This window comes from Balaenoptera acutorostrata, chromosome 10 (genome assembly GCF_949987535.1).
Source record: "Balaenoptera acutorostrata chromosome 10, mBalAcu1.1, whole genome shotgun sequence".
Lineage (NCBI taxonomy): Eukaryota > Metazoa > Chordata > Mammalia > Artiodactyla > Balaenopteridae > Balaenoptera > Balaenoptera acutorostrata.
This window is the reverse complement of record NC_080073.1, coordinates 32,172,305-32,198,754: the sequence shown is the minus strand read 5'-3', so window position 1 is coordinate 32,198,754 and position 26,450 is coordinate 32,172,305. Positions and strand designations below refer to the sequence as shown.

The 26,450-nt window shown below is 37.5% G+C and overlaps 2 protein-coding genes across 3 annotated transcripts; one reads left to right on the top strand and one right to left on the bottom strand.

Annotated features, from left to right (window-relative positions):
- Positions 1-18: 18 nt before the first annotated feature.
- Positions 19-3,603, top strand: PDE12 (phosphodiesterase 12). Its single transcript, XM_007192301.2, has 3 exons — positions 19-1,462; positions 2,451-2,529; positions 3,047-3,603. Exons 1-3 carry the CDS (start codon positions 155-157, stop codon positions 3,487-3,489), a joined length of 1,830 nt encoding a protein of 609 aa, XP_007192363.1. The 5' UTR covers positions 19-154; the 3' UTR covers positions 3,490-3,603.
- Positions 3,604-9,006: 5,403 nt separating this feature from the next.
- Positions 9,007-26,438, bottom strand: ARF4 (ADP ribosylation factor 4). Of its 2 annotated transcripts, XM_007192302.3 has the most exons (6): positions 26,054-26,432; positions 18,795-18,875; positions 18,237-18,346; positions 13,381-13,452; positions 11,733-11,858; positions 9,007-9,968 (listed from the first exon to the last, which is right to left on the bottom strand). In XM_007192302.3, exons 1-6 carry the CDS (start codon positions 26,118-26,120, stop codon positions 9,882-9,884), a joined length of 543 nt encoding a protein of 180 aa, XP_007192364.1. In that variant the 5' UTR covers positions 26,121-26,432; the 3' UTR covers positions 9,007-9,881. The 2 variants fall into 2 exon arrangements, with proteins under 2 accessions (XP_007192364.1, XP_007192365.1); XM_007192303.3 differs by lacking the exon at positions 13,381-13,452 and having other exon boundaries at positions 26,054-26,438.
- Positions 26,439-26,450: the final 12 nt, after the last annotated feature.

Genomic DNA, 26,450 nt, shown 5'->3' with positions numbered 1-26,450 from the left:
TGCGTGGCGGGAGCACAGTGCGCCCTCTCTTCGCCGGCCGGAAGTTGAGGGACTGAATGGGTTCCGGAACCGGCGGCTGCGGCTCTTCTGTTTCTACCTGACGCTTAGCGGTCGCCCAACCTCAGATCTCGTCAGCCTCTGGGCCACCAGGTTCATGTGGAGGCTCCCAGGCGCCCGCGCCGCGCTTCGTGGGGTCCGCACGGCGGTGGAGCGGCACAGTCGGGCCGAGGCGGCGACTGAGACCGCGGCAGGCGCGATGGAGCGCGCTGTGGTGCGCTGTGTGCCCTCGGAGCCTAAGCTAAGTCTGTCGTTCGCGCTGGCCGACGGCAGCCACAAGAACATGCAGCGCGACCAGAGCGAGCCGCTGGGGCGGGCCCTCAGCCGGATCGCTACCAATGCCCTCAAAGGCCACGCGAAGGCGGCCGCCGCCAAGAAGAGCAGGAAGAACCGGCCAAACGCAAGCGGCGGCGTGTCCTGTGCGGGGCCTGGGCCCGAGCCGGCTGCAGCCTGCGAACCCGTGGTGAAGCTGTACTACCGGGAGGAGGCAGTGGCTGAAGACGTGCTCAATGTGGACGCCTGGCAGGACGGTGCGGTGCTGCAGATCGGCGATGTCAAGTACAAGGTGGAGCGCAACCCTCCCGCCTTCACCGAGCTGCAGTTGCCGCGCTACATCATGGCCGGCTTCCCGGTGTGCCCCAAGCTCGGCGTCGAATTTGGGGATCCCGCCGGCTCCCTCTTCCGCTGGTACAAGGAAACCAAACCCGGAGCGGCGGAACCTGAGGGCGGAGGCCCCTCATCGTTGTCTCCCTCTTCGCCCTCTCCTGGTTGGACTGAGACGGATGTGGACGAGCGCGTCTACACCCCGTCCAATGCCGACATCGGGCTACGGCTCAAACTTCATTGTACCCCAGGCAATGGGCAGCGCTTCGGGCCAAGCCGGGAGTTGGAAAGTGTGTGTCCAGTGGAGGCCGGGCCCGGCACCTGCACCTTTGACCACCGGCATCTGTACACCAAGAAGGTGACGGACGACGCTCTCATCCGCACTGTCTCCTACAACATCCTGGCCGACACATACGCCCAGACTGAGTTTTCGCGGACGGTCCTGTACCCGTACTGTGCCCCTTACGCCCTGGAACTGGACTATCGCCAGAACCTTATCCAAAAGGAACTCACGGGCTACAACGCCGACCTCATCTGTTTGCAGGAAGTTGACCGCAACGTGTTTACAGACAGCTTGGTGCCGGCCCTGGAGGCCTTTGGGCTGGAGGGCGTGTTTCGAATCAAGCAGCACGAAGGCCTGGCCACTTTCTACCGGAAGTCCAAGTTCAGCCTCCTTAGCCAGCATGACATTCCTTTCCATGAAGCCCTGCAGTCTGACCCACTTCACAAAGAACTGCTGGAGAAACTGGCATTGTACCCATCAGCGCAGGAGAGGGTGCTCCAGAGGTCTTCTGTACTTCAGGTAGAGTCTGCCAGTCTCTACATACTCGTTCTGGAAGGGGCGCCGGGGCGGGGGGTGCTTATAGAGATGAAACAGTCCAGATTTTACTGAAAGGTGTTTGCTCTTGTATTTTCAGCATGTAATTTAGCCTTTCTTCCTTCCTTCATCATTGAGCAGATACTTATTGAGTACCTGTAATGCGCCAGGCACACTACAGCTTGCCTTGAACAAGACAAACAGGAACTTTTCATAGTGCTTATGATTTAGTGTTTAGCTAAATACAATAATTTAATAGGTAATATTTTCTTACTACTTGCCAAACACTGTTTTGACACATTTTAAAGAATTAAAATTTTAAGTCTCTGGCATGTTGTACAAAGTGCTCCGTAAATATTAGCTGTTATTTTAATTTTGGCTTATAGTAATCCTACTGTTCCCATTTTATAGATGTTATTCTAAAACTCTGTTGTCCAGAGTTTTTAGGTAGTTGGTTTTGTTCATAGTAAGAAGAGTAGCTACCATTTTTTGAGCACCTGTGTCTCATGCATCTCTGAGTAAGCTCATTTAATTGAATCCACACAATTAAATGTCCTCCTTGAGGTGGATGATATTGTCTCTTTTCTACTCATGATGAAGCTGGTTTAGGAAAAAGAAGTGTCCCTCTCCAGGTCACACTGCTGTAAATGGTAGAGTGGGTATTCAAAGCTAGTTCTGCCTGACTCCAAAGCCCACGCTTACCCACATAAAAACACGGTCTCCAACCTTAGTGTTGTCATCTAAAATGTATTCATGCTATCTCTGTATATTGGACTGTTACTAAAATGTTATGCTGAATCCCATTCATTTATATTACAAAACTTAAAACAAAATTAAATTTCATAATTTCAATCATACTTCATCAGCAGGGAGGCATATGGAATAAAATGTCAGTTCATCATATAGTTTTAGATTTTAAAAAAATTCAGATTGGGAAATAGCAACTGAACTTGGCATTTTCTGTTTATTTTAGGTTTCTGTTCTTCAGTCTACAAAGGACTCCTCTAAAAAGATATGTGTTGCTAATACCCATCTCTACTGGCACCCCAAAGGTAGGTTTTATTGGTGTTCACAAGTGGCTTGAACGTGGTAACATAATGTCGGTAAAAGCTGTTTTACACAAATACGTCTTTTTTTTTTTGAGTTTTATTGAGATATAGTCGACACACAGCGCTATACAATTTAAGGTGTATGGCATAATGACTTACACATATTGCAAAATGATTATCACAATAAGTTTAGTTAAAATCTATTACCTCATATAAATACCCCCAAAAAGGTTTTTTTCCTTGTGATGAGAACTTCTGGGGTTTACTCTCGTAGCACCTTTCAAATATACCACCCAGCAGTGTTAACTGTAGTCACTGTGGTTGTATGTTACATCCCCAATACCATTAATCTTATAACTGGAAGTTTTACCTTTTGACCACCTTCATCCAGTGCCTCCCCACACATACAAATACATATCTTGAATGTCACCCAGATACTGTGGTTTGTGAGTTTTTTCTTTCTTTTTTTTAACTTAAAGGCAACTTTAGAAAGTACTTAACACGTTTTTTATATTCATAGGTGGGTACATTCGTCTCATTCAAATGGCAATAGCCTTGGCTCACATTAGACACGTCTCTTGTGATCTGTATCCCAGCATACCAGTTATATTTTGTGGGGACTTTAATAGTACCCCATCAACAGGAATGTATCACTTTGTCATCAGTGGCAATATTCCAGAGGATCATGAAGACTGGACTTCCAATGGGGAAGAGGAACGATGCAACATGTCTCTTACCCATTTCTTCAAACTGAAAAGTGCTTGTGGTGAACCTGCTTACACAAATTACGTTGGTGGCTTTCATGGATGTCTGGATTACATTTTCATTGACTTAAATGCTTTAGAGGTTGAACAGGTGATTCCATTACCTACTCATGAAGAAGTTACCACCCACCAGGCCTTACCTAGTGTTTCCCATCCCTCTGATCACTTAGCACTTGTATGTGATTTAAAATGGAAATAGATTTGTGTCTGATGGAATTTAAATCTGCTTTAGTAGGAAATTTAATATGAATCAAAGCTATGTGTAACCTTCAAAGAGGAAAACTAGGCACTAAGGTAAAATATTACCATACTAGTTATGTTCTAGTGTCTTCATTACATGACTATCATAATGGTTGCATAATATAGTTTCTCTACCCTTTTTTTTTCTACACTTGGAGGAAAAACAAATATATTTATGACCAGCAGGAAGAACATTGGGTACATTTTATAAGTACTTTTTTTTTTACTAGTAATTAAGAATTTTGTAAAAAAAAAATAACCATTTGAATGATCCTGTAATTTTTCTATCATAACACACATTTCAAATTAAATCATTTATATATAATTAGGGGGAAAGCACATACAAGTTGAAGTGAGAGGCTTAACTTCTGACACATGGAAGGAATAACATTAGGGTCTACCTCTACCTCAATTTGGTTAGCAATTTAATACAACTTCAGAGCTTTAACAAAAAATTAAAATATACCATTACCAATTCCTATTGCTTCTCATCTTTCATTTTTCAGTTATCGTAAGGTATCTTCATTCTCTTATTTTTAGGATTTTTAGTGTATGGTACAAATGGACATATTTATATTCCCATTCTTACTGCAGCTCATTTTAACTTTCAGTATGCAAGCACAATTTAGTATTTAAAGTGAACAATAACATCATCAACTTGATCCTGTTGTCTTTAACACCCTTGCCCATGGAAAATGTTCATAAATCAACAGGATATTTGACATATGATATTAGAGACTATAACACAATACATTAGATATGAGAAACTGCCTATTGATACGGGCTTGCAGTTGTGGATGAACCATGGAGCATTTCTGTGCTACAAGTATTTTCAAAATTGTTGGTTTTTCTAAATAGGAGAAAGGGAGAGTAGTAGTGGGGCTTTTGAGCATCTCTCGAATAAACTTCTTATAGACTTGAGCATTATAGTTTGAGTTACAGGACACTGTATATGTAATTACATACTGTAAAAAAAATTTTAAATATGAAGCCAAACTCTTGAAAATTACAAAGTATAGTTTTACTGATTAGAGTCTAGCCTAGAGTAGTAACTGAGCTTTTCTAACTCAATTATCACCATACCTTATTTGTAATGCTTTAGCTGTTGCACTCTTGTTCAAAAGAACCAAAATGTTCTCGTTTTTCTGCATTTAACTTGTAAGCTTAGATAGCTAGAGCTCACTTCAAGAGCTCTGATTTTCCAGTCATGAAGGCCTTTGTTCCACGTTTAGTCTCTAACCCGATACCATAAGAACTTTCATCTTTTGACAGAGTAGCCTGTATTTTCATATTCTGCTCACTATCCAATGTATTGTTTACTCTTAGTAATTTTGAGAATGAGAGCGTTTTACTTGCACTTCAGATTGAACCTTGAAGTGCTTAAAAGTACGTGCCGGAAAAATTAAGGTGGCAGTTTCTTGGGATCTTGTTTAGAAAAAGCTGTAAGTGAAAAATTGATGCTACCAAATTGTGCCTTCCTAAAAACCATCTTGAGAGCATTTTTTAACATCAGTTTACAAATACAGAAATAATATATTGAAGCCAGAATCTGATTCTTTTGCAATTTTTTTTTCCGTTTTAATATTTGGTTTTGGTTTGCTTTCAAACAAACATGTTGACAGGACTTACTACAGTACGTTGAGAGAAAAAGTTTAAGCAAAAAGTTGAGAAACATAAAAGAAAAAAGTGTAACATGACATCCTCATGCCCATGAGAAAAACATACAGGTCCTGTATTAACGCCACGGCTAGCTAGATGGAACTCTGGTCAGAAAAATTCTAAACACTTATCAAACATTCCACATCCTGATACTTTAAATCTGATATTTGCTGACTAAACAATGATCAGATTGTACACAGGCATTTCAGAATATTAGAATATAGAATATTATTTTGAAGTGCATATACTTTGGTCAAATCTCTAGCATATAGATATGTTCGTATGATTAGTCCAAATGTAGGGAACAAACACTAAGAAAACTGTATAAATAGCATACCAAAATGTCCTTGTATATGAGCTAGAATAAAGTGTTATTCAGAAATGTTTGTGTTTAAAGCCATCTCTGTGATTGAATTTTTCTATTACATTTAGATTTTTTTAGTACATTTAATTATAAAATACGGAAAGTAGCAACTCTGGTGAACCACATTTTACGAAGTTACAAGTTCTTGCTATAGGAATTAACATTCTGAAAATTCTGTGTTATCAATTACAAACTACTGAGACTATTACAGAACACATTATCCTGTTAAATGAATTCTTATACAGTTGCCACTACAGACATACACACTGGTAGTTCATTAGTGAACAAATCATTTCAGGCTATGTGATGTTCTTTAAAATTCTAGAAACTAAAATCAGTTGTTTCAAATTTTCAAGAATTTTACTGGTTGGTGACATTTTTGAGTCATCAAAATGTGGTGGTTTCAGTCCAAAGGTATATCTCTGAGCAACATAATAACATAAGGGGGAGAAGTCCAAAGAACACTACTGTGGGAAAATCTCCCTGGTGGAAATTGACACCTTTAGATCTCATATTCTCCAGCTATGAAATACAGGCAGAAATTCCCTACAAACGAGTCTGAGACAAAGCCAAAACCCATATATAATGAAAAATAAGTTTGCACTACTAGTTTATCGTTAAGACCCACATGGCAACTCAGGAGGGAAAATCTTTCCTAATAGCCAACCAGTTTTCCAAACATAATTCAAAAACATTTAAATGTGGGAATTCCCTGGCAGTCCAGTGGTTAGGACTCCACGCTTCCACTGCAGGGGGCAGGTTCAATCCCTGGTCAGGGAACTAAGATCTTGCATGCCACGCAGTGCGGCCAAAAAAAAAAAAGAGAAAAAAAAAGCAGAAATCAATGACATTAAACAACAAGAAATCAATAGAGAAAATCAACTAAACCAAAAGCTGGTTCTTTGAAAAGATGAATAAAATTGATAAGCCTCTAGCCAGACTGAGGATACAGATTACCATTATCAGAAATGAAAGTAAGGACATCACTACACATCCCATGGACTTTAAAAGACAGTTTGGGGGGCTTCCCTGGTGGCGCAGTGGTTGAAAATCTGCCTGCCAATGCAGGGGACACGGGTTCAAACCCTGGTCTGGGAAGATCCCACATGCCGCGGAGCGACTAGGCCCGAGAGCCACAACTACTGAGCCTGCGTGTCTGGAGCCTGTGCTCCGCAATGGGAGAGGCCGCGACAGGGAGAGGCCCGCGCACCCCGATGAAGAGTGGCCCCCGCTCGCTGCAACTGGAGAAAGCCCTCGCACAGAAACGAAGACCCAACATAGACAAAAATAAAACAAATAAATTTATTAAAAGACAGTTTGGGGACTTCTTTCCCTGGTGGTCCAGTGGTTAAGACTCCATCCTTCCAATGTAGGGGGCTCGGGTTTGATCCCTGGTTGGGGAGCTAAGATCCAACATGCTGCGCAGCGTGGCCAAAAAAAAAAAAAAAAAGGCAGTTTGATCCCAGTAAATATCTGGAAATAATTATTACTACATATAATTCTGTGTATACACTAATGAAAATGAAGTCTCAGTAAATGAGACACTGATACTCTGGAAGATTAAGATAAACATTTCACTTAACGTTTTATTTTCAATGAAGAATATATAAGGTAAAGGGGGGAATCCATGGAAGCAAACATGTAACAAAATACCACCACAGAAAAGCAACTGAATGATTTGAGACAAAAGACAATGGGGAATATGGACAACAACAACAAAAAAGCCTATTAACAGAGGGACAGAAAACAGAAAATGGTTCTATCCTCAACTCTGATGCTGCTAGTCAGCCTTTAAGGGAACCACAATTCCTCTTCAGCTTCTCTGTTAACATACTTATCAATTATTTGACAGAGTATTTTTTAATCTGTGAGTATAATCAACTGTTCTGTATAATATGGGAGGGTCAGAGAGACCTCTTTTTGATTGATCAACACTACGTTTAACATTTGTGTAAACAGTAAGCATTGAATATAGTGTCAAGTATTTCATAAAAGAGTACTGATCATGTCAATAAATTATGACAGTGATAGTGATTTTATAAGTTTGCATTGTTTTCAAAGAATGTTAAAACACAGTGAAAGGCATTCTAGGGATTATCTCTCAATTTATACTTTTTCCCAAAGCATTTACTCACTTCTACTTGGAAAAAAATGGAACTTCTCAATTTAATTTAAAAACAAAAACAGAAAACTACAACCAGGACTGAAGAAAAAGAATAATTGCTTGGGGTAAAAACATGCCAAATCACCAAGTTAATGTTTTCTTTAAAAAATAAAAAAGAACAAGCAATCTTGCAAATCTTTATTTAACCCATTTAGCAAAAATTAGGCAATTTTAGATTCCTAATGCAGTCATTTCCAACAATGGTAGTAAGAGCTGCCATATCTTGAAAGTAAGATTATATGGATTCTCTTTATTCTATCTTCAGAGTTCATGAAAGCATGTTTGACTTACTTGGTTTAGTTTTTTTTTAATTAATACAACAATGGTAATTTAACTATGATCCTATCATTGAACCTACTGAAGTTTTGTATCCCCTAGTTGAACCCCATAAAAACCACACACACTATATACCTTATCTTAGTTTTATCCAAGAAATGAGACCTTTCTTATTCGGAGGGAAGAAGGAAGAATTCATCCGGTGGGCTACAGAAGATGCACTTAATGAAATAACACAAGTTTCGCATACACTTTCTCCCAGTAACCTGTTTCACAATCACCAACTACTTAATTCTAAATTCTTTTCGCTTTGTCTAGTATTTTGTTTTGTTTTGTTTACAATTCAAATATACACATTATTTTACAAGCATGTATTGGTTTTGAAAACAAGATTCCAATCCATAAATTTATCTAAATCTAAGCCATTAATAATCATAAAAATGCAAGGTTTATGAAATACATAAAACGTTAGATTATAGACAAAAACTAAGTTACTCATAAGGTTACCAAGTTGAGTGCTTAAGAAATTAACATGTAATTCATGAGGTACTACCCTATGACAAAGATTTAGTCACTTTCTGCAGAAGTTCTGAAATTTGTGAAGCTAAAAAAGAAAAGTGTTTGTGAACTTTGTTCTCCTACATAGGAGAGCAGCATCACTAACTATGTATTATGAGATACAAACAACACTTGAATTTTTTTTAAACGAATGTTAGCTGTGAAACAAACACATGCATACATACTTTGGGAGCAGTTCATTTTATTACAGCTTTTTACTCTTGATCTGACTTTAGAAAATGTACAGCATCAAAATGGTATTTTATCAAAGAAAACTAAATTCTTGAAATTGCTCCTCACTCTGTTACACACATGATAGCAACCCATATTTTATTTCCAATTCAAACAATAAATAAACTCACTGGGATCTGTATTATTGTTCACAGTATGTAATATATGCAAATCAACTAAAAAATCTATTTCAAACATCTTCAAGACAAGAAAAACAAACACCATTACATGTTTTATCATTTTATTAGGAATAATTCCAAATGGGTTATGAAGAAAACTTATTCATTGAGTCTGATGAGTTTTCCAAAACTCTTAATGAAGACATGTTCACCAACAAACAATAAAACATCAGGAGAACTATCATATACTGGGAAAAGAGTCAGGCTGATACCAAAAGCAACATGCAACATAAAAAAGATACAATATAAAGGAAGACAATCTGCTGAGTATTAAAAATCATCTCAATATGAACTCTTTGCAACTAGCACAGAACTAATTAGCTATCAAATCCAAACCACACCAAGGTAAGCTTGGCTGATGGAAGCCAGGAGTTAATAATGGGAGGGAAATATAAGTTCCTCAGTGCAAAAGATCTGAATAGTGTTTTGGAGCATGTCCCTGGCTGGTACAAGCAGTATTAAAAAATCTTTTTTGGCAAGGGGGAAAAATAAATACAAATGGAATGCTACATTTTTTAAATCAGCAGACTGTCCCAGGAATGATAAAGGTATCAGTAAAGTAGCAAGGGGATAACTTTAAAACATTATTTGTTGTGGGCTCAAAAAAACATTCAAAATGGATTTATTTAAAGGTGTCACATTAGCTATGTCCAGGCATTTAGGCTTAAGGGAAGTAAAATTAAAAGAGGACACTTTTTTTCCCCCAAGTTAAGAGAATCTCTTTAAAACCAAGCATATTGCTAAATGGCAACATTATACTTGGTAAACAATAATTGGCAACAAAATAAGTTTTAACGCTGTAATATTCTGCCCAAACCAGTCCCACATACTGTTTAATAACCAAGATGCAAACTAATTTTGTTGTAACAAGCCTAGACCAATTCTATCAAACATGTCCTTGGTTAGATATCCAGTCTCATTTAACGTTTTGAAAGCTCATTTGACAGCCAGTCAAGTCCCTCATACAGACCGGTTCCTTGTGTAGCACAAGTGGCTTGAACATACCACTGTAAAGAAAGGACAACAAGAAAACACTTGATTAATATAACCAGTGTTTAAAATTCCTTACTCAGAAAATTATTTTCCAGAGGTATTAGTGAGCAGGTGCCATAAATGTATAGAGAAAAAGGAAAAATACATAAAGCCATAGGAACTAAAGTTGTAAATGTGTTAAAAGTATATTTCACAAATGATTAATTTTATATTTAATGATCTCAGTAACTGTATAGATTAGAACTGTTCTCCTACCTCTTGCTTCTCACAAAACTCCTCTCATGTCTAAAGCTACTACTACCCATTCATTACATTTAACCAACTACTACTTAATCTGAAAAGAAAATTCATGGGAAGATTAGTAACTACTAAACTACCCACCTGGTCCTTATGATGCTCTTGTTTCCCACAAAACTAAGTTCAGAGTAGAAGACGCAAAATTTTGAAAGAGTAGGGATTATTGATATTTTAGAGGCAAGTTTTTTCGGGAATTTCACTGTCTTTAGTCTCATGTACCCCCCAAAGTTCCAATCTTTAAAATGTTTATGAATATTATCTTCAGTAACTGTATGAAATGCCATGAAAAGTTTCAAGTACCAAGAAAAAGACCTAGAAAGCAATTTAATTACCTTTCAGGGATGGTTTATTAATTTTCTTTACTGACCAGTTTTATTTTGCCTTAAAATAAAGACCTTGCTTTAATGTTGCAAAGTCACTTCAAGTCTACCATATGCTGCCAATTATTACTTTAATACCAAAGACCCCAATAACCTAGAAGGCTGGGAAAAAGGCATGAATTCATATCTTCACAGCATGGAAAACTGCATCATTTACAGTCTGTCTTACTTAAACTGGGCTGGGACACCTTAAACACTGTATACAGTTATTGCGACACCACAGTTTCATCTTGTTGACAAGTTAATGAAAAACTACTGTAAAACACAAACCACAATAATAGTTTGTGATATCATCTTTATAAATAAAACAGTATATTGTATTTTGCCAATATTTAAACCACTGATCTCAAATGATAAAGCTATTGGAGAGCAAGTAGATATTTTTTATAATTTTAAACTCAAAACTTGTTTAACATCATAATTACAGGTCCCTCCACAAGCTCTTAGTGCTACCACGCACACAGTACAAATTATTATCTAAAATATGGCTGCTAAATATTGCAGTTTCAATAAGAAAACCCAATTACAAAATATCTGCTGCAGAGTTATATAAAAGATAAAATTTAAATTGACTATCAATAACCTTTAGATATTACAATTCTCATACAGTACAGTTATTCACATCTTTATCAGTACTAATCATTTTGAGGATAATGTTAACAAAAGTCAAATGAAATAAAGATATTTAAAACCTTTGGATCCTTAAAGGATATGTATTAAAAAGTTTAAAAATGGAGAAGATATCAATGTACTTTAAAGTTGAATACAACATTTACAAAGGTTTGAAATAAAGCCTGAAAGGGTTCATTTTTATATAAGCAAGAGTCTCTTATTGTAGTGTTTTTTGTTTTTGGCTGTGCTGCCAGGCATGCGGGATCTTAGTTCCCCAGCCAGGGATCAAACCCGTGCCCCCTGCATTGGAAACGCAGAGTCTTAACCACTGGACTGCCAGGGAAGTCCCTGTAGTTTTTTAAATGATGTGCTCATCATCTATTTCAAAGGGGACAATTAACTAATAAATGTTTAAACTAAATATCAGCTTAAACAATTATCCTATTAATCTAATAGTCAGGAGGTTAATATGAAACTCCAAATACTTACTGTTCTGTTACGAAGAGACTGAAGACCTAATTTATCTGTCATTTCACTAATGGCCATAGCATTCGGCAAATCCTGTTTGTTTGCAAAAAGCAGCAACACAGCATCTCGCAACTCATCTTCCTGAAGCTGAAAATAAAGACATCAACAACTACCAAACTGGAATCCAATTATTGTAACAAACTAAGTAAAACAGGCTTCCTACGTATATAAATCATTTATTCAACATTAAATACATTATCAAACATCAAATCAATAATCATACACCCTCAAGTAAAGCAAAACTATTTTCCAAGTCAATCATCCTACACTCCATTAGGGTAAATCATTCATTCAGTCTTGATGATCATCCATGGAGGGTCAGGATTGGCAAGGACAAGAAACACACATGGGAATAAACATTTATGGCAGGATCTTATGGTACTCAGTAGTAAACATATTTAGACGATGATTCTTTTTGCACTTTTATCCTTTCCAGCCAGTTGGATCAAACGACAGTGGGAAAACAATATAGTGATTAGGGCATTAGTAGTATCATGCAAAATACAAGAATAATACCAAGAGCAGAAGCCAGTGGGAATGAGATACTCATATATGACACAACACTTGAAAACTTATGCTAAGTGAAAAGAAACAAAAAGTTTAAAAAGGTAACAAAAGACCACACATTGTATGCGGGCAGGGTAGAATGGGGGAAGGAATGGGAAACAAATGCTAATAGTTATACGATTTCTTTTTGGAGGTGATGAAAATGTTCTAAAATTCAATTGTAATGATTGTACAATTTTGTATACTAGAAACCACTGACTTGTACATTTCAAATGAGTGAAGTTATGGTATGTGACCTATATCTCAATAAAGCTGTTTACCAAAAAAAAAAAAAAAAGAGTAGAAGGGGTAATAGTTAACTGAGACAAAAAAAGCACCAGTTACACACATACTGGCACAATGGTTTTACAAACTGCACTCGTCTTAGGACCACTGAATGAGAATATTTCAGTAAATATTTTACACCTACAAGTCTGAAACCATGACAACATTCCTCTAGCGAAGTTCCTAAACAATTTCCCCCCTCAGGATTTTTAACAGTATGAACATATGAAAACATTTATCCAATATTTGGCAAGGCCAAAATGCCACCATCAAACAAAATGCTACATGCCTTTGGTGGAATTCTTTTATCATGGTTGCTATTACAAAACATTTTGAAGTATATTTTATAGGTATAGTATAGAGAAAACTGAACCCAATGACCTTGGGAACAAGGGATTTGAACCAGGATTCCTAGGTCACAAAAGCTTCAAAACTGGAGATTTTATAACTAGAAAATAAAAGACTGGACTAAAGTAAATATCCTCAACCGGAGATATGCATCAAAATCACGCATGGAGCATTCTACAAACAAACTGTGCCTTCCTCCCAACTTACTGAAGTAACTACTCATCCATGAGTTTTTTTAAAAGCTCTACAGAAGATTTTTATGTGCAGTCTTAAGAACCTGTGATAATATATAGTTCCTCAAGGTTCTTTCTAGCTCTAAAAAGTTGATTTATGTAATCAAATTACAGTTAAAATGTACCAACCACTAATACCACCACTGTCACCCAGAAAAACACATCTTGGAAATGGTAAATTTAAAAACTTTTCTCACCATTTTCTGCAGCTCTTCTGCTCCTTCCTGAATTCTTTCACGATCATTGCTATCTACCACAAAAATAAGACCCTGAAATAAATTAAAAGTTAAATTTAAAGCACACACTAAATATGAAACCTAAGTATATAGGCAGCAAAACCATATCAAGAGTTAATAACATGTTAGGAAGAAAGTCTCCTTACAAAAAAAAGGGAAAAGACAGGGCATTACAGATTTGAGCACTATTTGTGATTTTAACTTATCAATGTTATTTCCAAAAAAAAAATCTACCTCTTAACAACTGATCACTTTTTTCAATTACACTAAGAAGAATAAATTCTATCCCTTTCCCCTACCCTTGCACATTTAAATGCAGGTAAGTAGAAGTAACAAAATGGCCACAAAGTGGGCACAAAAGGAAAAAGAACAATCCACAGATCCTAAGGATTCATGAATTTACTAACTGAATTACCTTATTCAAAAGCATGCACAAAATGAAACTAAAAAAAGAAGCGGAAGGAGTGCACTACAGTAGCTTTTATATAGTTCATCAGGAAAAAAGAGTCTTGCTCTAGAATGCTGCCTGCCAGCTCTAGAATCAGGAGAAGAAAGTCGTCAGCAAAATATATTAAGAAAAATTCAAGGCTGACTTGATCGAGTAAGAAATTCTTAACAAAAAGGAAGGTAGTAACCATTCTTAAAGATATTCAAATATTAGAATTTTATACTACAAAAGAAGTGGAATTGGGAAGGAATTAGTTGAATTAAGACTCTTCCAAAAACTTTCAAATGGGAAAGTATAAAATTTTCAGTTAGAGAGAGACAGGGAAGATTAATTTTATAGCTTTGTTAAAATCTATTCCTATTACACACTAAAGTATATTCTTTAGTATATACACTAAAGTATTATTCTTTTCCCCACAACCCTGACCCCTAAAGTATTTTTAATCATTTGTCACTTTATCATAAACTGTGTTGTGCCACTACTGATTTGTGTAAATCACCAGATTAAATCCACTGAGGGATTAATCCCCTCAGTATTACCATAGTACTGAGCTTGCCAGGGTACTTAATAATTATTTTAGGCTACAGTCATTAAATGACATAATTTCTTTTGGTCTAAAAAACTTCAAACCCATTTCCTTTATCTCTGCAGGAAATCATAATTTTAAACATCCTATCCTTTGAAAAAAATTTTGGTGCTTTCAGAGCTAGTGTGGCATAGTGGGAAGATACCAAATTCAATGCTTATTAGTTATATAAATTACCTAATCCTTGAACATGCCTCTTCTTCTATAAAATAAAATACCACCAATTTTTTAAGCCTATTTTTAAACATAATCATAGAGGTATAAAAGAATCAAGCATTGCCCTTAGCATATCACGGGCGTTTAGTAAATGTCTCCTCCTTTTCCTCCTATCCCCAAAACCACTCCTATTTAGAACCTACTTCTCTAGAAGAGGTAAGGCCTCTAAAAGGGATCTAATTTTATCTAGACTACTAACAATCCATTTTTATTGTTTTAAAATGCAAATAACACTGTCAGTCCCAAAGTAACATTATTGAGAGGGAGGATTATTTGAGAAATAAATTCTAAGTTATTCACTTCCTGGGACAGCACAGAATCAAGAGTGTAGAAAAGCTAGGATTCTAAAGATAGCTACGCTAAGAAAAGATTACTTAAAAGGCCAAATATTTAGAACAGGAAAATAATTTGAATTATATAATGAGGTAAGAGGAATTTACTATAATAAACACTGTGGGGAATAACACTGTGTCCTGAATTGCTAATAAAAGTTAGAAGCATGGTTAAATGGAATAATTAGTTTCTTTTAAATTTTATAGCTAAAAGAACTGATCATGAATGCTGCAAAAGACAGCTTTAATAGCTTAGCTGTGATTACATCAGGCAACCTTGATGTAAAGCTTTCTCCAGCAGCCTTGAAGTCCCTAGGAAGTACTTGGATTTCTGTGGGGTTTTGTTTTAAGATTTTTTTTGTTTTTAAATTTGGACCATTTTTAAAGTCTTTATTGAATTTGTTACAATATTGCTTCTGTTTTATGTTTTGGTTCCTTGGCTGTGAGGCATATGGGATCTTAGCTCCCTGACCAGGGGATGAACCCGCACCCCCTGTATTGGAAGGCAAAGTCTTAACCACTGGACCGCCAGGGAAGTCCCAGAAGTACTTGGACTTTTGATTCTAAGGTGGTCCACAGAGGCCAGGAATGGGTCTAATTGCAAGTTAAAGTAAATTAAAAAGCATTCTAAACAAGTCTAGGGATAAGAGCAGGGTTACCCTTGGTCAAGAATTAAAGGCTTAAAGATAAAAACATGGAAACAACCTATATGCCCATCGACAGATGAATGGATAAAGATGCAGTGCATATATACAATGGAATATTACTCAGCCATAAAAAAGAAAGAAATAATGCCATCTGCAGCAACACGGACGGACCTAGAGATTATCTTACTAAGCGAAGTCACAAAGAGAAAGACAAATACCATATGATATCACTTATATGTGGAATCTAAAATACGACACAAATGAACATATCTACGAAACAGAAACAGACTCACAGACATAGAGAACAGACTTGTGGTTGCCAAGGGGGAGGAGGAATGGGGGAGGGAAGGATTGGGAGTTGGGATTAGCAGATGCAAACTAGTATACATAGGATGGATAAACAAGGTCCTACTGTATAGCACAGGGAACTATACTCAATGTCCTGTGATAAACCATAATGGAAAAGAATATGAAAAAGAATACATATATGTATAACTGAGTCACTCTGCTGTACAGCAGAAATTAACACACTGTAAATCAACTACACTTCAATAAAATTTTTAAAAATAAAATAAAAAGAATTACAGGCTTAGGATTAGCAGTTTTACTTCATAACTAAACGTATTTAAAAAGCATGTTCCCTAAGTGAAATGCCTATGACTTACTTTAAAATAATCCAAAAGGTGAAATACATTATAAAGCAGTACCGATTAAAGAATACTGGCCATATCCTAATAACTGAAGTTGGGTAATATCAATAGATACTGGGAGTTTATTATGCTATTCTCTACATTTGTATACATTCAAAAATTTCCATAGTAAAGTTTTTAAAAACATGTAACTCATATCAAAACATCTTTTCTAACCACAGCTATGTTAATGAACAGAAACATTTTAAGTTTTAAATAAAAAAGTATGCCACTTACTTAACATGACATGCTACTTAAAACCTGGTTGTTCCAGCCACTCACCTAGGGTATTCACTGCCACCCGGTGGCAATAAACCTCACTTGTCTACAATGTTATAAGAGCTGGAGATCAAGAATGACATCTGGGGCTTGCCTGGTGGCGCAGTGGTTGGGGGTCCGCCTGCCATTGCAGGGGACGTGGGTTCGAGCCCTGGCCCGGGCAGATTCCACATGCCGCGGAGCGGCTGGGCCCGTGCGCCACAACTACTGAAGCCTGCGCGCCGTGCTCCACAATAAGAGAAGCCACTGCAATGAGAAGCCCGCGCACCGCAACGAAGACCCAACGCAGCCAAAAATAAAAATAAATAAAACAAATTTATAAAAAAAAAAAAAGAATGACATCTGTACATCTTAAACATATGAAGTGCTTCTAACATCATACATTATTTTTAAAAAATTTTATCAACTCCAGTAGTAAACAAAAAATAATAAGAAACCTCTCATGTGGTAGAAAACACCAGAGTTGGGACCTACTTGAATAAAAAATGTAAAACAAGAACCAGCTCTCCACTCTTAATTAAGTCATTCCAAGCTTCAGTTTACTCATATATAAGAGTTAGACTACCACAGTAGTTCTCAAGAGGGAGCAATTTTGTCCCCAGGAAATATTTTGCAATACGTGGAGACATTTTTGGTTGTTGCAACTGGATTGGGTGGGGGAGACTACTACTGGCAACTAGTGTGTAAAGGCCAAGAATGCTGCTAAGCATCCTACAATGCAAAGGAGAGCCCTCCCCTCACTCAATGACAAAGAATTAACCAGTCTGAAATGTCAACACTGCTGCTGTTGAAAAACCCTGTACTAGAGCCTTGCTATTCAAAGTAAGGTCCCAAACCAGCAACATCAGCACCACCACCCGAGAACTTGCTAGAGATGAAGAATCTCAGGCCTTACTCAGCCAGGTCCCACTGAATTGATCTGTATTTTAACAAATACCCAGGTGATTCATATGCAGATTAACATCTGAGAAACACTACTGATGTCTAGTTTATATCCCCAGAGATTCTGATTCAAGTGGTCAGGTGTTATCATCAGGACTTTGGGACTTTTAAAACTCCCCAGGTAATTTTAATGTGCAGTCAAATTTGAGAATGCCTGCTCTACAGGATCACTAAGGTCGCTACCATGCCAGCATTATACATACTACATGATAATATAAAAATCATGTACAAATCAACAGAGCAGGTCTACCTTAATATATTTTTTCTTAATGTATTTTAATAAAGTAAACACTTAACTGGGTGAAATGAAGGGCTATTAATTGTATTACATTCATTTAAAACTACAATGACAGAAAGTTATACAGATCTTACTTCCTAAACTAAGAATGAAACCAATAGAACTACTGATGAAACATCTAATTCAACCCTGAGAACCACCCCACCCCATCTTCCAAAATATTACTATGATAATTATGTAACTCTTCCACCCTAGGTAATTTAGCCTACAAAGGCATGAATGAGAGAGTCCACTGAAGAACATGGAAGTAGTGATAAGAAGAATGCCAACTCATGGAGTAAACACCAATATCCAAGTAAACAGTATATATTAACATAAATTTTGGAGCATGAAACATACAAAGAAAAGTTATAAAAATGTATATAGCATTCCTAACTTACCTGGGTATTTTGGAAGTAATGCCTCCAGAGAGGCCTAATTTTATCTTGACCACCAACATCCCATACTGTGAAACAAATGTTCTTATATTCTACTGTTTCCACATTAAAACCTATAGAGGAAAAAAAAAAAAAAAGTTTGCTGTGCACAATGTCATTCAGAAAATAAACCCCTTTATTGTGGAATTCTCCCGGAATTGCTTTTTTTTTAAGTCCTAATAGATAATCAACAAACGTATATACCCAAGACAGTTACAATGATGGCTATATGTCATTGTATGTTTGTCCAAACCCAAAGAATGTAGGACAACCCTAAGGTATATGGACTTTGGGTGATTACGATGTGTCAATGTAGGTTCATCTACTGAGTGATGCTGACAATGGAGGAGGCTATGCACGTGTTGGGGGAGTGGATATATGGGAAATCTCTGTAGTTTCCTTTCAATTTTTCTGTGAACCAAAAACTACTCTGAAAAAAAACAGTCAGAATTAAACTATATTCTATTTCACTTTATAATACATTATTATGATATAAATTAAAATCACTGTAAACTTTCTTACCAATGGTAGGAATGGTGGTGACTATCTCTCCTAACTTCAGTTTATACAGAATGGTCGTCTTGCCAGCAGCATCCAACCCAACTAGAAAAAGACATTTCAGATTTTAAATCTAGACCAAAAGCACACACTAACAAACAATTTTACAACAAATTTTTATTTTGAAAGCAAAAGCTGAGTGGTCAAGGCACAAATGAGTTAGAAATGAAATCACCTCATTTCTGATTCCCAAAGGCAACACCTCCTACAAAAGCCTTTCCATTTTTCTTTTTAGACCTAGAGAGACAGCACAAGGTCTAATCTCAAGATCTGCTTTGCCACACAATAGCTGAATGGCTTTAAACAAATCACTTTAGGAAAGAGGCCAGAGAAATCAGCTATAAAATAAGGGGACCAGATCAAGTAATCTAAGATCTCTTCCAATTCAAGTCCTCATTAATTCTATGACCTACTACCATTTTTAAAAACACGCATTATAAGTTGAATCAGAGAACACATAAGAACAAATTAAGAACTATCTTTAAGATTCAAAAACTCAATTTCTTTTAATATAACAAGCAAATTTTAGGTAAAAGGTCTTGATGCTGGGGGAAAAAATATATATGTAAGAAAGGAAGATGAGGCCAATTTTACCCCTACCTAAATCCATTTCAACATCAAATGTGCCGAAATGATAACAAAAGACTGGTTAATTTGGGTTGTAAAGAAGGCCTTGTCATATTCATCTCCAATATAATGTCTAAATTCTTAAAATAATTCCTTTGAGGCAGGCAGATATAAGTAGGGAGGAATGTACTTGTTTCCAAAAAAAAAAAAAAAATCCATACTACAACAAGGTGTAGAAGAGGGTGAAGAGCAAATTAAATGTTTATGAATCTCTGAAAAGCTGAATATTCTACATTGTTTGCTAAAGCCTTCATAAATGGAAGGTCAATATCTAAAAACCTCACTGATTATTGGCCTAAGGATATCACATTTGGCCACCTAGATTAACGCTACCACAGATTTTGAAATCAATTCAACCGAGTATTGATTTAAGCAAGGATAGTTTTTCGTGTTTTTTTTGTTTGTTTTTTAAGGATAGTTTTTTTGTTGTTGTTTAGTATTTATATCAGAGCATGACTTAGCACAGGAAACCCATGCTTAAAAAAAAAAAGATCTCCCTGGAGACTCAGGCATTTTATGCTTTCTTACTCTATCCTCTAATCAAACTCTGTTCCCCACTTCTTCATACTGAGATTGTTTATTCTGTCCAAAATACTATGACACTTACTAGTCAGAACGAGCAGCCCCCTCACTCATGGGCATAAGAAAAACCAACTGTTAACAGGAACTGTTTTATGCTTTAACTACGGAACAGAAGAGTAAACATATCAGAAAACATAATTCTAAAAAATATACAAAGAAACAAAAGCAGCTACCTTAGAGTTTGGCATCTTCAATAAAAATACAGAATATGAGGAGGTGAAAAACAGGATCTTTTCATTGTTAGAAAAAGCTAAGTGTCTTGAGAGCCTAAGTCCTCCTCAGGAGATTTTGATCAAATTTTAAAATAAAGCAAAATTCACCTTTAGCTAAGTTCAAATACCATTAGCCCAGGTAGGAAGAACTGAAACTAAAATAATGATTAGAAAAAACACTTGCATTAAGTTTTGAGAACTATGGTACACACCAGTCCTCATTGGTGGTCCAACTTGACCTCAGACCTTAGTTTAAAAACAACGTAGGGCTTCCCTGGTGGCGCAGTGCTTAAGAATCCGCCTGCCAATGCAGGGGACACAGGTTCGAGCCCTGGTGCAGGAAGATCTCACATGCCGTGGAGCAACTAAGCCCGTGCGCCACGACTACTTAGCCCACAAGTCACAACTACTGAAGCCCACGCTCCACAACAAGAGAAGCCACCACAATGAGAAGCCTGCGCACCACAACGAAGAGTAGCCCCCGCTCGCCGCAACCAGAAAAAGCCCGTGAGCAGCAACGAAGACCCAACGTAGCCATAAATAAGTAAGTACATAAATAAATAAATAAATAAATAAATAAATAAATAAATAAAAGTGTTGTATAAATGCAAACCAGAAGGTTTTTTTTAAGGTATTTCTATTGTGAGATTTAAGATGCACAAATTAATGTATATCATCACTCATTATATAGTTCCTCACTCATAAACATGTTGGTCTAACAATTCTGTACCCCTTTAGTGATTTCTTAAGTATGTATTTCCTTAATGTTGCAATATTTGGCAATGAAATTTCTCCACAAAATGAAACTATAACCAATTCTCAAGTAGCCAAGATAAGACTCTAATCTGTACAGTCCAGTAATGTCCTCCCCTCCCTCTCACCCTCATAAACAAGTCACTGTTTTGAAAGATATACTGGAATTACTTGTTCTCCTTGACTGGACCTGCACTTTGACCAAAGTGTTAAAAGCAGCAAAACTTTCCCCAAAATCTTTGCCGATCATTAAAGAGTATGTCTACCAAATTATGGCAGCAAGAAATACTTATATTTTAAGTTTAAAAATTAGATTCCAATTATCTCATCTTGGGGAAAATACCAAACACAGAAAAGAAAAAGACTGAGAAGAAAAAAGTATATTTTCAGTTAAGTTTCAGTGAGGATATTTTTCTTTATGTTTTGTTTATCTTTCAAATTTTCTACAAGGAAACTTGAAAAAAACTTCATAAAAATTTTTCAATAATTAACAATTGAGTGCTTATTGTGTTCCAAACACAATACTAGGTGATTCCATTTATTTTGTAATTTAATTCTCACAATAACTCTCCATTTTTCAGATGCAAAATCTGAGGTTCAGAAACATCCCCAGAATCACAGGAGTAGTAAAACAGATTTTAAAACCCTAGGTCTTTTGGAGAAATTAGATCCATACATAGCTGTGGGAATGTAAAATGGTGTAGCTGCTCTGAGAAAGTTTGTCAGTTCCTCAATGTGTTAAACATAGTTAACAATGACCCAACAACCCTATTCCTAGCTTATCTACCCAAGAGAATTAAAAACATATGCCCACATAAAAACTTTTCATGAATGTTCATAGCAGCATAATTCATAAGAACCAAAAGGTGGAAACAACTACATTTCCATCAACTGATGAATGATAAACAAAATGTGGAATATATCCATACAACAGAATTACTATTCAGCCATAAAAAGGAATGAAATACTGATACATGTTATAATATGGATGAATCTTGAAAACACGCTAAGTGAAAGAAGCTAGACACTAAAGGCCATATATTGTATGATTCTGTTATATGAAATATCCTGAATAAACAAGCCCACAGAAACGGAAAGCAGAAAAGTGGTTGCAAGAGGGAGGGGTGAGGAGGGGACTGACTGCTAACATGTGTGGGGTTTCTTTCTGGGCTGACGAAAATGTTCTAGAATTAAGACAGTGGTGGGAGTTCCCTGGTAGCCTAGTGGTTAGGATTACGGGCTTTCACTGCCCTGTGATCCAGGTGGATCCCCTGTCGGGGAACTGACATCCCGCAAGCCATGTGGTACCAGGGAGGGGGACAGTGGTAATGGTTACACAACTTTATGAATATACTAAAAACCACTGAACTGTACACTTTTAAGGAATAGTATGTGAATTACATCTCAATTTTTTAAAAATTAAAAACAAACAATCCTAGGTCTGATGCCAGAGCTCTCAAGTAGTATTCATATATTGCCATCCTGCCCTTAGGTTTTTTTGGTGGACACACACTATCTTAATATTTTACCTAATTCCTCAGAGGTTTGACCATCAAAACTGAAACTGAGGCTACCAGATGTACAGAAAAACTATAATGACCTTGAGTTTTGTTTCTACCTAACAGGTCAGGAATATCAGCACTTTGATCAATGTGTTAATTAACAGCAAATTATCAGTCTCTGATAGTCATACTTTATAACAATGCAGGAGGGTACACCTAAGGGTGGCTGTATCAACCTCTAATGGCATGAAGCTAAGGATTTTTGCCTTTTCTATTGTTTCCCTATATCACATAACTAATCAGAAGACCCGCCCCCTTTTTTAAAGGCTGGCAACTAAGTTTTCAACTAATGACCTAAGAAGATGGTCATCATGAACTAAGTCAAAAAGGACTACAATTTTGGAGAAATAAAAACCTCCTCTTAAAGGCTGAGAGTAAATATGACAAATATTAATAGTGGAATGGTAGAATGATAAGAAATTATCACTTTTTTCTTTTTCATGTTTTCTAAATTTAACAAAAAGGACATTATTTTTATAATCAGACCAAAAATTTAAAATTAAATAGTAAATGTATTTATAAAATATGCTAGGAAAAAAGTATGAGACACCACTCACTTTAAAGTATTGTTAGTATTTTTCAAGTTGGCAAAAGATCCTTTCCTCCGGAACCTCTCTGGTCCCAAAAAGCCACAGTCACATGAAAGACAACACAAAACTACACTGGTATTAGCAATCTTTTCGAAAGCAATACTTCCTCAGCTTTTCAACAGGCAAGAACTTGCAAGTTCAAAGAGAGGAGAATTAATAATTCCTCTATAGAACATATTGTTTCAAACATAAACAAAATTTGGGGAGTCATTTACCAAAATTACATCTCATCACAGATATGGAGATCAGACTTAAAACAGGATAATGACGGACTACATGAGAAATCTAAGGTGAAAACTGGTCATCTTTGAATTTAAGCTCAATAATATCATTTACAAGATTTTTTTCTGTAAAACTACAAAAACTACAAAATTTCTGTCAATCTATAGTTTAAGTGATGTTACATTTGATACACTGTGTTGATTTTAAATTTTTTAATTAGGGAATTCCCTGGCGGTCCAGTGGTTAAGACTCCATGCTTCCAACACAAGGGACGCGGGTTTGACCCCTGGTCGGGGGGGAACTAAGATCCCGCATGCCTCACAGCACGGCCAAAAAAAAAAATTTTTTTTAATTAGTTAACATAAGCTGCAACTTCAAACACCTTTTAAAATTACTTTAACTTTTAGGAAAGTGTGTACAAATAAAATTTAAAACTTCTCCAACAGTAATTTGGCAAACCAGATTCAGTAGCTAACTTCTATCTTTCAACAACATTTTAAAATGGTCACTGACTCAAGAAAGCATGAATTTTACCTAAGCCATACAAAGGAAAAGGAAGAACACATGCCTGTCAGAGAAAATTAATATGGAAAAAACAATCATTAATTGGTAATTCTAAACTAGGATGGGGCAGACACATTAGGAGTGATCTATTATATATGCTATCACTCATAAAGCTAGATATAAAAACCTAAGAATGATCAAACCTCCGAATCACCTATTTCACTATCCATACACATATTCCCCATATGGTTATACTTCCTTTGATGAGCTACCATAAAAGGTGACCTTGTGACTAAACTGTTTTTAATCAAGGAAACCTAATTATCCTGAGTTAAAGTGCAAAACAAGAATAGCAAACCTGAGTAATAAAACATTTAACGTGAATGAATAATTTCAAACCATGACTTCTATTCCCTGCACAAATGCACAAAGTTACTTTCCTTCTTCCATTTTCTATCAATCATTTCTGGGGAATAAGAGGGAGAAATGCTTCTCTAATATAGAAAATATATGAAAGTGCTTATAGCGTATATAATTCTACCTTTCTTCTCCCTCTGAAACTGTCAGCCATCACAAAAAACTAGTGGAATGAGAAACAACAAATTATTTACAAAAAATCTTAAGTAAAATATTACATATTACATTTCAAATATAACACACTACACTTCCAGGAACAGAACCATGTACTAGTTAATCTCTTTAAGGAACAGGCTGGAAATTCATTTAGCACAGTCCAAAGTTCTCCCAGTGACTTCAGATCCTTTTTTAGACGGTCGATTTTCAGGTACTTTTAAAGCGTAAATAATATGCTTACCCTGCTATAATAATTCTTTTTCATAATTGAAATCTGACAAACTTTGAAAGAGAAAACATTTTGATTTATCTTTGTGAATGAATTATCAACAACTGTTTCATGGATTGTGAATAAGTTGCAATAAGAAAGTGAAAAAAAAAAACAAATGTGCACACCCTTAATCTTCATATACCTTGAAATACTACGGAACCTTGCTTTGGGAAACTTTCAAATAAAACCTCCCCCCACTGCACTTCTCTAGAAAACAAGCTAATGAACCAACAAAATTCAATGTTTAAAGTTAGCGAGGCTCATTATAGCATTATTTAGGTCCATGGAGCTTAGCTCTGATGTAAAGACTACTCACAGTACTATGGGGGAGGCGTTGCTTACATCAAGTGACAAGCCCCTTCTCCCTCAGCAGAGCGGAAAACCGACCCTAAAAAGTAATTTTTAAAAAGTCCACTTTCCATAAGAATTTTAAAAAACACCTTTGTAATTACTACTTAACAAGGCCTCCCTAAAATTATGCGTCAAGATGTTCACTTACTGAAAATTTGTCCCCGGCTTAAAAAAATTAGTTTCTAAGCTTTTTTTTTTTTTCATTAAACTTTAGCCAGCTAGATAAAAATTACATAGTTTGAAAACCAAACAGAGTAAACCAAATATATTTAGCCCTTGAGAGTGGCCAAAAGAAACATTCATGATAAACTCAGTTTTCAGGGACATTAATAAGGAAAAGAAAAAAATATGAGGCGGAACCCTGAGCGAAGCAAAGTTTAGCGAAGTGAGCGCTGAGGACTCCGGACTCTCCTGAAACCGTGGGTGCTCCCCTGCCACCGCACTGGGCCCGGTCACTTCCTGCTCCGGCCGGCTCCGGGCTCTCGGCGACCGCTCGCTCACACACCATTGGAGTGTGCACAGTGTGTACACGGGGCAGAAAGGGGGAGGAGGAAGGCTGGAATCGCTCGGCCTCCCTCCCGACCGCTGCCCACACCCGGGGAAGAGGGGAGCCAGACCGTACTCACAGAATGGGCCTCGCCAGTGTCTTTCGGGTTCGGCAAGATCCGACAGTTCGCTACTCTCACATCTCCGCCCAACGGTGTCGGGCTTTCAATAAGACCACGAAGAGAAAGCCAAACCCAGAAGGAGGAAACCTTGCCCGCGGCCCCGTTCCAGCCTCTTCGACAGATCTGGGGCGACCGCCCACCCTTCGCCCCATTGTTCCCCCTTAAGAATTCCTCCCGACCCCCAGCCCGCCGCCCCTCCCCCACCACAGGTGACGGGGGGGAAAAAAAACAGGCCCCGAGGCCGCCCCAAGCGTGGAGACTTGGCCGCCCCACCAGGGCCTGGCCTCGTCCCTCGGCCCCTGACTCACCCATCAAAATGCGCATCTGCTTCTTCCCGAAAAGACGGGAGAAGAGGGAGGAGATGGTGAGGCCCATGGCGGTAGTGGCACTTGCGATGGGCAGGAGCAGAAGGGGTTTGGCGCGACCCCGAGCCTTTCACGCTCCCGGCAAACTCAGGGAGGAAAGAGGAGCTGAGGGCCGCAGGGACGGCTCGCCAGCCGGTGTGTAGGACGGAGCTCCCCTCTGGGACAGGAATTAGCGGGGTGATGACCTGCTTGACGACTGGCGGGGCAGCTCCGGCTCTGGCGTTAAATCTTCGGCTGTGCCACGTCACGCGGCAGCCCCGGCGACTCCGGCAGCGGCCCGGCCCCTCCAACGCGGACAGAATCGCGTCACCGCCGCCCCATCCCCCTGCGCTTCCGGCGC